Genomic DNA, 13,288 nt, shown 5'->3' on the forward strand with positions numbered 1-13,288 from the left:
TCATGAGGCAAATCAGTCACTTCTTAATAACTTACTGTGAGGAGACATCCAAGAAATTCTGTGACTTGTTCATAAATTTACAAACAGTATTTGTCTAAGGCAGAACTTGAATCTCAGGTCTTCCTGACCAATTTTCTTCCTAGGAAGCCTTCTATGTATTCTCTAAAACAATCTTAAGAGGAGGGTGAACATTCCAAAAGAATGAGAACACTTACCTATTTTTAAATCTATCTAGTGCAGCAATCCCAAAAAAATACATTTTGGATTCATAAGGCTTGCGTAAGGCTTCAAGAACATAGCGCAGGGCCAGGCCAAGTGCCATGTAAGTAACCAGTCCTTTTTCTATGATCCCACCAAACAGGCAGGCTGTTATGTGCAGCTCTTTATCAGGGTACTGGGGGAAAAACCGATATTCTTCAAACAAATTCCTCAGCATACAATTAAACACCTCTCGTTCCCTTTTAATATTGGAATCCTTAAACCTCTGTAACATTTCTAATACCTGCAAAAAGAAAAAAAATGTTGAGCTCTGAAGATTTACTCAATTAATTCACACTTTTTTTGCAACGAGAAATACTGAAGCCAAGAAACAATATAAGGTGACAATCTGTATTGCAGTAATGAATGTTGCTCAGAATTTTAAACGCAGTTTAAGAGAAGACAAAAAAAGCAACCAAAATGACTAAGATATATAACAAAAGAATTAAGTGTAAGCTACTAGTTTAGAACTAGTAAAATGATGTGGGGTATTCCTGGGTTTGTTGGTCCTATTCCATCAGCTGTACAAATCATTTTGGGTACTTACCTCATCAACAGACATGGTTGGATGCGGTGGATGATTATAGATGCGCTGAAAGTAGCTGTTTGCTTCATCATCAATCTCTTTACTAAAGTGCTGGTTTGCTTCTGGCCACACCTGAGACACGTCCGCTATTGAGAAATGAAAAGTAACTCCTGGGCATGTGATTCTCCTACCTTTTCTTCTCCCGCATCCCTTACCAATCCTTAAACACCAAAAAAGATTTAAAACTTAGATAAAAGAATGGACCAATATGAAATTAAACTGAAGAATTATGTGTTTATGTTAATATAAACACAATGACATCAATATAAAACTTATGCTATTCAAGAGAATAGTCAAATATTTCTCCTGAAAAGATCTATTCCAAATCCTTTTCCTATCATAACCAGCTTTTTAAAAAATTTGTTTTTTGATGAGTCAATTGGGGTTAAGTGACTTATCCAGGGTCACACCACCAGGAAGTGTTAAGTGTCTGAAACCAGATTTGAACTCAGGTCCTCCTGACTTCAGGGCTGGTGCTCTATCCACTGAGCCACCCAGCTGCCCCACCTAGTCAGCTTTTTTCATGAGCACATTTTACATTCTATTATTGGGTCACTAGGTTCATAGTCATAAGGTACTTACCCTTAAGCCCTACAACTTTATATTAAAGTTGTCCTCTGATGCCTTAAAGCAGGGACTGATGAATCCAAATGATCTACTCTCTAAGCAAGACAAAGCTGGATAATAATAAGCTGGCATGCCCAAACACACGGACATGCAGACATCTTTCACACCAGCCTCCAGGATGACCAGCTGATGCAAAGCACTACTCACACAAAATCACTATTACTTTTCAGCCTAAAGAGGCAAGGGGTCACTCACACCTTGTTTTGGCTATATAGTCAAGGAATGACTTGTCCACCTTCCAGAAGACTTAGTTTTAAGAAAGTAGCATAGAGATTAAGGGAAGGAGAGGGAATGCATTATGCTTAGTTAATGAAACAGTATATTTCAAAAACAATTAAAATTGGGTACATCAAACTACCAAGCAACAAAACAGTTATCTTAATGACTACTTTTTGCACCTAAAGTTGAAAGGAAATCTACTGAACTTTACCAAGCAAGTCAATATAAGAGCTAATATTAGCAATGTTCTTTACATGGTTTATCTCCTTTCTCTCTTCATGACAACCCTTAGCGATACCTGCCATTATAATCCCCATTTTACAGATGGACAGACTAAGAATGATTTTGAGACTTGCTCAGGGTAACACTACTAGTAAATCCTTATCTGTGGCAGGATCTGAACTCGCATCTTTCTGACTTTTCACTAGGCCACTCAGTGGTCTAAGTTCAAACTTAATAAAGAAAACCCCCAGTCCTAGCCATCGCTCATCTATTCTTAAAATTTAGTTTGAGTGGCTATGCTCTGAATCTCAATAACCTTAATCAATAAATTTTTACTTTTAGAAAATTTGAAGAACGCCATAGAGAACTACATTACCAACATATACCCCAACCACGTCATGAGTCCTAATATCCTCCCCCTCTGAAGCAGAATTAACAACTATTTTGTTACCAAATATCTAGGTCCAATAAAACTGACCCAACCTCCCAAGTACCACTTGACTAAGGTCATATTCACAGCCACAGACAACACTACCACTTACGAGGTTTCATCTTACTCTGCTGGAATGTAGGTTGGTTCAATCCGGAGGTGCCCAACTTCCTCTGCACAAATGGATCATTATTCACTGCAGGGAGTCCCAGAGCTGCTGTTCCTATGCCAGTCAAGCTACCTGTGCCAAGACCACCTACTGAAAAGAAAGTATGTGGTTAGATGAATAGATGAGTATGTTTTAAAGTATATTCACCTTTTTCAAATTTAAAACCACATTGTGTTCTTAAAGCACAAGCAAATTTTTCTTCAAACTTAAGTGTAATAAGTTCAGAGATGCATTTTTTTTTTTTTTTTTTAACTTAGAACAACATAGATCTCCATCACTCCCCAAAAACCAAAACCAAAGCCATACTGTATTTTGGTTTAAGAAAGATTTTCACCATGCTGCCTTCCAAGGCTATTTAAACAACACAAGTACACACAAACACAAGGGAAGTGAGTGGTGAGGAGGGAGAAAAAAAGAGCTAGGTGATGGCTAAGATAGTTAAGAAAAGGCTCTGAAACTTAAAGTCTATCAAAAGTTTTATGTATCCATTTACAGCTAACTGTGGTAAAAAGTATAATAGTCTAAACCCAATTTGTGCCAGAAAGCTTTCCAGTTATTCCAGTAGTTTTTGGGAGTTATTCTTCTTCAAGTAATTTATAGTTTCAGACTTAAGAGAAAAGTATGTTCTCAAAATTAATTCTTTTTTATTCTTCCTCATTCAGTCTGCTCCATTATTTTTCAAAGTACCAAGCAGTTCTGACAATTACTATTTTATGGTATAACTTGACAACTCACTTGTCATTCCCTTTCATTCCTTTTCCAATAGTTTCCTTGAGATTTTAGACCTTTTGTTTATCTAAGAAATAGGAAAATAAATATACACAGATGCATATGTGTCTATGTATATACACGGATGTGCACATATGCAAGCCTGCATACGCGCCGCGCACATGCACACACCCACACACCCCTTTCAATGTCAAGGCACACATTGGGAAGAGAAAGAATTATAGATAAGCTTGTGAAATCTTAATATGTATAACTGGACTGTTACTGATGGATTAATAATAGATCAACACCCTGTACTGATCATATATCCCTTCAAATTGTCATGAAATTTTTGTTTTAATCAACCTTTAAGGGAAAATAACAACTCAAATGCCATGTGAACTTCACAAATTAAAAATTACACTCATTATATTAATCAATTACTCTATAATGAAAATATGGCCATCCTGACTTTCGAGAGGTTAATTTGAATTGTTACTTTTTTAAAAGTTTCTTCCTTACATTAGGAAATTTCTTGTAATCTTAAGTTATCAAGTCTACTTAGTTTATATAACATAGTAATTCCACATGATCATGACTCTGACCATCCACTAATAATACATAGTTTTTACAAGTATTTCCATACCTGGAAGCTGTGAAGAGAGTCCTCCAATGCCACTGAAAGCTGTAGTCTGATTTGGAGTAGAAAGGGGTGGAAAGGCTTTTGCTGGTGACTGAGGGGTACTGAAAGCAGAACCCAAATTTGGAGGAAAACCCTGCATACTTTGGGTGTGTGGAGCAGCTGAACCTCCTATACTAAGAGATGCCATTCCAGCAAGGGGGTCAATCTAAAAAAGACAAAAGAATATCACCAGGGGCGCTTCAGCCAAGAGAGTTAACAAACTGACATTAGTGTAAATTAAAGCAAACGTGTTCAAAACTTTTTAAAATTGTTTTTAATTATTTTAAAACTAGAATCAGCAGCCACATTTTTAATACTATTAAAGTCTGTATTTTCAAAAGTAGAGACTCCAAGGCATTTATTTTAGAAAAGATTTGCCAAACTCCAGAACCATAAAGCACATAGAGTACCAAACTGATGACACACCAAGACTATTTCACCCAATAAATTTAACATCAAGAAATTTTTTAAAAAAACAATCTAATATCTTTGAGAGATCATTTGGCCCCTTTAAAGTTACATGCCAGAAGATAAATTGTGCACGAGTTAATGAGTTACAGATTCCTTTGCTGATTAAAGTAAAGCTCATTTAAGAATCTCATTCAAAGCACAACAAATTTAGTAAAAATTTGGAGGCCTTAGATTAACACAGTACTAGTATATATTATTTTATAAAAAGTATTTAAGAATATCTGTAAGAAAATTTTCCACGGGGACAGGTTTTTGATTATCATACTATTGTATACCTTCCTTCTGAGTTTGATAACTCATGTCATTCATTCAAGAAAAATTTCCTCAATCCCCGTCTCCCCAATGTAGCTGAGAGAAGAAGTAAATTGCTCTCAGAGGAGAAGGGTATTCAGTGGCAAGGAGTAACTTAAATGTACCTTGTTTTTAAAAGAGCAGTTCAGTTGAAACCTGAAGAGCCCCAGTTATAACAAGTCCTTATGCTCTAGCACTGTTGCTTGGCCTGAGAAGCTACAAACAAGACATATCAGGTTCAAAGGCAGTGCTTATTCATTGCTCAAGAGTCTAAGCAGTTTTCTTATTTTAAAAAGAAATCTTTATCCATTTATCTAAAAAATAACCTCAAAGCTTTGCAGTCCCTAAGATTTAAAATAATGCTTAACCATGTTGCCATACAGATCTACTTTTAAATTTATTTCACATGCAATTAAGTTAAATTCCTCCCTCCCCCACCCCCACCATTAATGTGTTGCTGTAAAAATTCACTTTATTTAATCATATGGATGGCAAAAAGAGTACCTTCACTGATGGTAGTATATTATCAAAACTTATATACCTGTACAGGAGAAATGGCATCTAAGCTGCTTGCACTAGGGGGACGTCCCTTTGGCATAACTCCTGGTGGTGGCTGTCGAGCCTTATTCATAACATTACTGCAGTTGGCAACCATGGTCAGGATAGTCTCTGACAACTCTTGAGAAACACTCCTGAAAAAGAAAGAATAAAGTCAAATATATCACATTAAGAAAAATACCATATAATATTCTTAACATATCCCTATGCTATGATTTCCTGAAAATGTTAACCTATGGATTTCTGGTGTGAGTCTCTTTACCTGTGACACAGTACAATGGGATTTATTTTTTTAAAAAATTTAAATTAAGTCATAGCCATATTTTTTTTGAGGTATCAAATTACCAACCTTTTAAAATTAAAGACAATGGAGCCAAAAAATCTGAAGTAATCCCAGTCCCATCTCCACCACTTTGTCAAAATGTGTATAATTTTTGCAGCAATACACAAGCACATTCTATACCTATGTATGACACCACAACAAAAGGCCGTTCAAATAGTAACTGATGAGTTTATACTAAACCCTATGTAAGGGTCTCTCAGCCCTATATTAAGCAAGTACTTTCCCCCACCATCTGGAGAACAGAGGAAGAAAGATGAGAGACACCAATACTTAAGAGCTGTGCCCTTTTCCATTCATTTTATTTTAAGCATTTACAAGAAACCATTCTTTACTTTATCCTATAATCTTAGAATGGTAATCCTCTCATGGAAAGGAAGAGAAGTTATCACAAAACTGATTTCCAGTTGAAAACTAATTTCAAAGACAAATATGAGTGAGTCCATGAAAAGCTTCTCTTTATACCAACTGAGGAATGACAGTTTAAAAACCTAAGATCTGTTTTTAACAACCCTTTGAGCTAAAAACATAATACAAATTAACAAGTAGGAGATTCAAAAGAAAGTATAAAGAAGAGAACTAACTAGTAAAGCTAAGAAAGTTATTTAGAATGAAACTGAAGCATAAAGAAAAAATAAAATGAAGCTACCAACTACATTTACAAAGCTCAGGTTTTCTAAAAAGATAAGTGGTCAAAACATTGGTTAATGGAAAATATAACCATTGGTGGGAACAAAACCCGGCAAACTTTTAGTTATAGTAACAATGATTATTAGTTTTACGAGAGCAATTGTTCTCCATTATGGCAATAGAAAAAGTTGAATTTCTAGATATTTCAAGGGAAAAGTAGTTGGCAATTATTCAAAGCATTTAAAAACAGTCATTTTCTCAGAAAACAATGATGGCATAAGTTAGCTATAGTCATATGGTAAAAAGAATACCAAATGGAGGGAAACTATGAACCGACCAAAGCAACAAAGCAATAAAATATAAACTTAAGTCCGAGATCACAACTGTTTTAGAAACAATTTACAATATTAAATTAGAAGAGAAATATACATGTATGTGATGACAGCAGAATACAGACATTTTTGAGAAGAACAAAAGTCTATCAGGCCCATATCTATCAAAGTCTATAAGTTATCTCATCCTTCAGCTTAACAATAGGACAGATTGTCCAAGGAGAAAAGAAACTTCCCACTACAAAAATTATTTTTTACTGAGTGCCTAGCAGTGATCACTGAAATGGACTACAGAAACAAGTTATTAAATTCTCATGAGCTATAAGGATCTTTTTTCCTTTACTCAAACAAACACAAAACATATATATTTGTTGAATTTCTTTCTCTGCCTTACTATAATGCATGGAATAGATACAGATTTAAGTATTGCAAAATCAAAAGATCAAAGTGTTGCTATAATCCTATACAAAGTAGTAACTTATCTGTTCTCATTGTCCTTTCACTGTCATACTAGTTACTTCTGGCGTATCAAATGTCCCACATCATAGTTTAAATTTTTCTTCTTTAAAGTCCATCGACTGTAGATTATTTTGTAGTCAATATGTGATCTCAATATAACTTCTAAAATAGAATTTCCTCTCACTACCCTTCTCTAAATTCAGTTTAATTTTACATTTTCAACCATCATAGTTACTCCTGAAAAGGTCCTGGGCAACACATTAAGAAACATGATTCCATTCAGGTAATTTATAAATATTTTAAATTTAAGCTTGTCTTTCTGTTGGTCCTAAAAAAAACTTTATGTCTATAATAAAGAAAAAGTGTGACAACTGTTAGATGACTAAAACAAATTCAAATATCTGTGATTCAGTTGGCTAATGTTAGCCATCTGAATCTCCAAAGGCCACTTCAGTCTAAGGTAAATAGTTCAAATAATATAAACAATTTGATAATATAAACAAAAATAAATTGAAGAGCACATTATTATAATATATGAATGAGAAAAATGCAATCCTCCCTTTTCTGGAGAATTGGGATTTGTTAGCTATGGTCGCCACCCTGAGGAAGTTTGTCCAATTCTTTTTTTTCCCCATGTTCTTATTCTTAGTTATAAAAGATGATAGCTCCCTAGGGGAAAAAGGTTATGAGGAAAATATACTGGAGACCTGAAAGCTTTACTGCAGCTTTAAGCTTTATTGATTATTAAAACTTAAAACTACATGGACTTTTGAGATATTTTCATTTCTAAATTCATTGTTAATCATTAAAAGAAAAAATCCCAACAACATAAAAATATCTACATATATTTTAAAAGGGAGTGAAGCCAAGATGCCCAAGCACCAAGAAAATGTATAAAAAGCTTCTCTCTACAAATCCCCTCCAGAGACATCTAGAAATGCATCAGGCTTTAGCTTGATGAGGAAATCCAAGAGCAAATCACAATAAGGCAGTGTCTCAGTCCAGAGCCTGAAAGAAGATGTAGCACGGGGGCAGGTAAGGGTCTTGGAGCTCCCCCCACAAGTTCATGTGAGAATGTATACTTCCCTGGCAGCCTCACTGCCCATTAAAGACCACAGATGCTGGGAGAGGATTGAACTCTCATGCTCAATCGGACTGACACTCCTGGGCAAAGAGCAATCTAGACTTTTATCTATTTGTGCTGAGCAAGAAGAAGCAAGCCTAAATACCAGCCATAGCCATGGGCTTGCTCAATGGGAAAGGGGGTGGTAGTCTCAGCTCCAGTTTCTATTTCATCTGACGTGGAATAACCAAGCCTGCAGCTCATTTACTCTGAACTGTAGCAGCAAGAACAGGCCAAACAGTCCCTCCAGAAGTGTGCAAAATCTGACTCAAACAAAGTCTAAAATCAGAAATTAGACTGGAAGAACAAACAATCAAAAAAAGGAAGAAGAAGGAAGAAGAATTTCATCATAAAAAGCTATTACCATGAAGAAGGACACACAAGACACAACCCCAAAAGAGAATGACTCCAAAACACAAGCAAAGGCTCAAACAAAAACATAGTTTGGGCACAAATCCAACTAGAATTCCTGGAAGAGACAAAGCAAGAGCTAAGAAACAATTTAAAAATGTTTATAAAAACAAAATGGGGAGTACTAGAAGGGAAAACATAGGAAAAGCTGTGGAAATAAGAATCAGTATTAGAAAGATACAAGAGGTACAAAATCTGGCCCAAGTAACAAACTCCTTGAAAATTAGGATGAGCCAAATAGAAACTAATGACTTTATATGATAACAAGAAATATTAATATTTCAATATATGCAAGAAAATATAAGGTATTTCATAGAAAAAATAACTTGACTTTCAAAACAGAGCAAGGAGAAAACATTTAAAATCATCAGACCATTTCCAGACCAAAGCCATAACCAAAAAGAAAAACTGACCAAATCTCTTAGAATTAAAGGGCAAATCCTCAGCAACGAGATCAACCAAATCATTTCCAGTGGAGCAGTAATGAACTGAACCAGCTATGCCCAGAGAAAGAACTCTGGGAGATGACTAAAAACCATTACATTGAATTCCCAATCCCTATATTTATGCACACGCATTTTTGATTTCCTTCACAAGCTAATTGTACAATATTTCAGAGTCTGATTCTTTTTGTACAGCAAAATAACGTTTTGGTCATGTATACTTATTGTGTATCTAATTTATATTTTAATGTACTTAACATCTACTGGTCATCCTGCCATCTGGGGGAGAGGGTGGGGGGTAAGAGGTGAAAAATTGGAACAAGAGGTTTGGCAATTGTTAATGATGTAAAGTTACCCATGCATATATCCTGTAAATAAAAGGCTATTAAAAAAAAAAAAAAAAAAAAGAACTAAAGGGCAAACTAGAAACAGGATGAATTCATCAGTCACCTCCTGAAACACTAAAATCAAAACTTCCAAAAATATCAGAGCCAAAATCCAGAGCTTCCAGATCAAAAAAATACTTTAAAGCAGCCAGAAATAAAGAAATCAAGCATCAAGGAGCAACAGTAGGATCACACATGATTTAGCAGCCATCACTAGAAAGGAGGAGAGAGCTAGGAAGATAATATTTCACTAGGCAAAGGGATATATAAGCTGATAGCCAAGAATAACTTACCAAGAAACACTGAGTACAAAATCCTATAAGTGAAAAAAAAATGGCCTTTAATGAAAAAGGACTCCCAAACATTTGTGATGAAAAGACCAAAACTAAATAAAAACTCTGAAGAGCAAACAGGAGTCGAGAAAAATACAAAAGGAAACATGAAAGTCACAAGGCACTATACAATAATATACTGCTCATGTTCTAATAGGAGGAAGTTTCACACACATCCCCTCTGACACCTATTGTCATTAGGGGTCATAGTGGTAGTATTCGACAGCAAACCTCAGAGTTCTGTTATGTATTAATATTAAAAACAAAGTGGAAAGAAAAAAAAAGAATGCAATGGCAAGAAGCAGAGGGAACAAGTTTAGGAAGTTAGGGAAAATTATATTACATAACTGAGGGACTTCAAAAGAAGTCTATATAAACAAATAAATAGTAAAGCCGACACTCAAACCTCACTCTCAGCCAATCTGCTCAAAAGAACACCACAAAAATACACCAGATACAGAAATATTTTTACCCAATATGGAAACAGAAGGGGGAAAGGAGACTATATAGAATTAAAGGAAGAGTATTTTAAAGGAGGGGTTAGTATAAAGTGTTCAAAAATATTCATAGATTTTTTTTTTTGTTGGCAAACTGGAAACTGAAGGGGTCAATCCCCATTAAAGTACAGATAAAGGAGTTATAGATATAAATGTGGTGCAAAATACCAATACAATGTAAGAAATAATAAAAGTGTTAAGTTTCTGAGAAACTTATCTAAAGCAAAGCAAAGGGACCAAACTACAAGAATAATTTATTAAAAAAAATAATAATGTAAATAAACAACTATGAAAGACTCTGGAACTCTGTTTAGCTTAATAAGCTCATACTATTCCAGAGTGCTAGTGATAAGACATGCTACCCTTTTCTTGACAAAGAAAAGATACAATATAAACTAGGACCTTTTTTAAATGGTCAATCTGGAAATCAATGTTTTATTTGACTATTTTTGCAACAAATGCTTTCTTTTATTTCCCCCCTTATATGGAGGGAGAAAGAGAACAAATATTGCTGATTTAAAAGATTTTTTTTTAACATTTAGATATTTTTTTTAAAAAGAAAAGAAAAAATTTGAAGATTATAAGGGGGAAAATAAACAAAAATAAAGAAAAGCTTGGTCCATGAACGTTCTAACCAAAGGCTTTAGAAATTTGCTCCAAATATCTAAAATTTAAACAAAGTCTCAATGACTAGACAGAAAAAGAGCTTACAAAGTTTCAGAAAATTTAGAAAAATAAAAAACCTAATATACATATTAAATAAATAAAATTTAAAAACCTATAAATCAATTAAAATGCAATTAAGCACTAGTATTTTACTTTGTTTCCTATGAAAAGGTGGCACCCAAAGTAAATCGAGACAACAGGCATGAAGCTGTGTCTCATGCTTGGGAAGTAAGGAAGTAAGAGTTCTGGACCTAGAGTCAGGACTTAGTTCAGCTTCCACCTTATAGGGCAAGTCTTAAAATTTCTTTCCACCTGTTTCCTCATCTGAAAAACAGGGATAATAATAACATAGATCCACTTCATTGGATTGTTTCAAGTAATAACTTGACAACACATGTAGAGCTTTGCCAATCTGAAGTTGCTATTTAAAATGCTAGCAATTATTGTTGCTATAGCAGATTAGTAAGTAATAATGCCTAACAGGTTACAAATGCTTTTGTCATTGTAGAAGTATAAAAAATGCCAGTTATCAGGACAGAAAGGTGACAAAACTCTAAGACGAACCATTTCATTGGCATATACTGGAAGTCATATATATCACATATTATTCCCTTCTTATTAAAGAATCACTTAAATGATTAACACCAAAATTCTAACTTTTTTTTGATTTCTTAAACTTGGGCAATCCCCCTTAATACTTTATCAAAAAACACTATTCTAGAAAATGGCTTATAAATTATCCTTCACATCCTTATATCAATTTAAAACATCAACTCATGTAAAATGCTTGAAGGTCAATGAGGTTCGAGCAAACAAGCTCAAACTCACCTCAATTTAAGTTTGGGGCTTTTAAGTCATAAAGAATGCAGACAGTGTATCAAATATGATTTACTGTTCTGATCTTCACAGAAAAATACAAAGAGGCAGAAAGAAGTCAGGAAAAAACAGAAAAGTACATTATAGATTTCTTTATGAAGACACTCAAATCTATTTCTTTTATAAAGGGACCCATTTGATCAATAACTCTTATCATTTAGCATTTGGTTTTTTAGCTCTAAAGTTAAAGGGTACAAATGTCACCACATAATGAAGCCTTGGGGATAAGAATGGTATCTGAATTCACTGCTCCAGAGCAAATCTACTTTCACCACCTAGTATCAAATAGTATCAAATAGCAAAGTGATGGGAGCAGAAGAAAATCTGATCTACTAGAATCTGACCATTTCCAATTTGCAGACTGCTCTATCTTAAAATTTCCTAAGTTAGTGGTTTCAAGTCAAATCTAAAACCATTCATTAAGTATTACTATCTGTCAGATATTGTGCTAAACACAGGGGGATACAACCATAGCTAGCTACTATGTGCCAGACATTGTGCTAAGCATCTGACAAATTCTAGCTTATTTGTTCCTCACAATAAATATTGGGAGGAGGGCACTATTATCACCACTATCTTACAAGTTGAAGAAACTGAAGCACAAAGAGATTAAATGATTGACTCACAGCTAGTGACAGGCTGGATATGAACTCAGGTATTCAGAAGAGTGGAAACCCTGCCCTCAAAGACCTCACATCTCAGTGAGGAAAACAACATGCAAATGATATAAGAAAACTCCTCCACGGAAAAATTATGAAATGGGAGTTAGGTTTCTAAGCTAATCTATAAAAGCCTATTTAATCTATAATTTAGGTAAAATGTACATTAATGCAGAATACATTTCCAATAATAGATTTCAACTTTATCTCTCCTAATGCCTACAAAGAAAACTAAATCTCATGTTATCAGGTTGTATTCTTTCAGGAGCTTGAGAGAGTTATAGTACTCATTCCTCAACTCCACTTCAAAAATTACTTATCATAACAAAGGCTGTGCCTAGTCTTTTTGTCTTTTAAAAAGAAGAAAGATGAAGGAGCTGGACACCATGGTTCAAACAGATTGGTGAAAAGGTCCAGAATTCTATTCTTTGAGAATGGATTGAAGGAACTGGGTATGTTTAGTCTAAAGAAAACATGAGTGAGGAAGGAGAAGGTTTTGGGTCTTGTTTTTTGTTTTTGTTTATTTGAGAGGATTAAACTTATGTCTGGCTTCAGAAAGCATAAGTAGCAATGATGGTTAGACAATGTAAAAAGACAAATTTAAGCTTGAAACCAGGAAAAACATGCTAACAATTAGAGCTGTCCAAGAATGGAACTGGCTGCCTAAAAAAATGACAGGTTCCCCTTCCTTCCAAGACTTCCAGGTCTTCAAGCAGACAATGACCACTTGTCAGTATGTTCGTGCGCAGAAAGTTGTTCCTAATTCTACAATTTAACTAACAAAGAAAAGACTTTAATAAGCAAGGAAACTTCCTACATTGTCCAAGAGGTGGCACTGCTGCACCATACCAGATTTATTGGAAATTGGAGGAGGACATACGCAATATATGTTCTAGAATGCTCTCACGCCAGG

General features: G+C 34.7%; 1 protein-coding gene and 1 non-coding gene across 10 annotated transcripts in view; both read right to left on the reverse strand.

The window, feature by feature from the left end:
- Positions 1–13,288, reverse strand: part of CNOT1 (CCR4-NOT transcription complex subunit 1) — a 94,020-nt gene that overhangs the window by 32,347 nt on the left and 48,385 nt on the right. For 3 of the 9 annotated variants that reach the window (XM_031949952.1, XM_031949949.1, XM_031949945.1), the window contains 5 exons: positions 5,205–5,355; positions 3,866–4,067; positions 2,455–2,601; positions 806–930; positions 216–502 (listed from right to left, as the gene is read on the reverse strand). In XM_031949952.1, the coding sequence (XP_031805812.1) occupies positions 216–502; positions 806–930; positions 2,455–2,601; positions 3,866–4,067; positions 5,205–5,355 (912 nt within the window). The remainder of the gene's footprint in view (positions 1–215; positions 503–805; positions 931–2,454; positions 2,602–3,865; positions 4,068–5,204; positions 5,356–13,288) is intronic. The other 6 variants (XM_031949953.1, XM_031949948.1, XM_031949950.1 and 3 more) reach the window with 3 other exon arrangements.
- Positions 4,781–4,916, reverse strand: LOC111718715. The gene has a single exon (XR_002769217.1). It is a non-coding gene; the product is annotated as a small nucleolar RNA SNORA50 (small nucleolar RNA).

This window comes from Sarcophilus harrisii, chromosome 2, assembly GCF_902635505.1.
Source record: "Sarcophilus harrisii chromosome 2, mSarHar1.11, whole genome shotgun sequence".
Taxonomy (NCBI): Eukaryota; Metazoa; Chordata; class Mammalia; order Dasyuromorphia; family Dasyuridae; genus Sarcophilus; species Sarcophilus harrisii.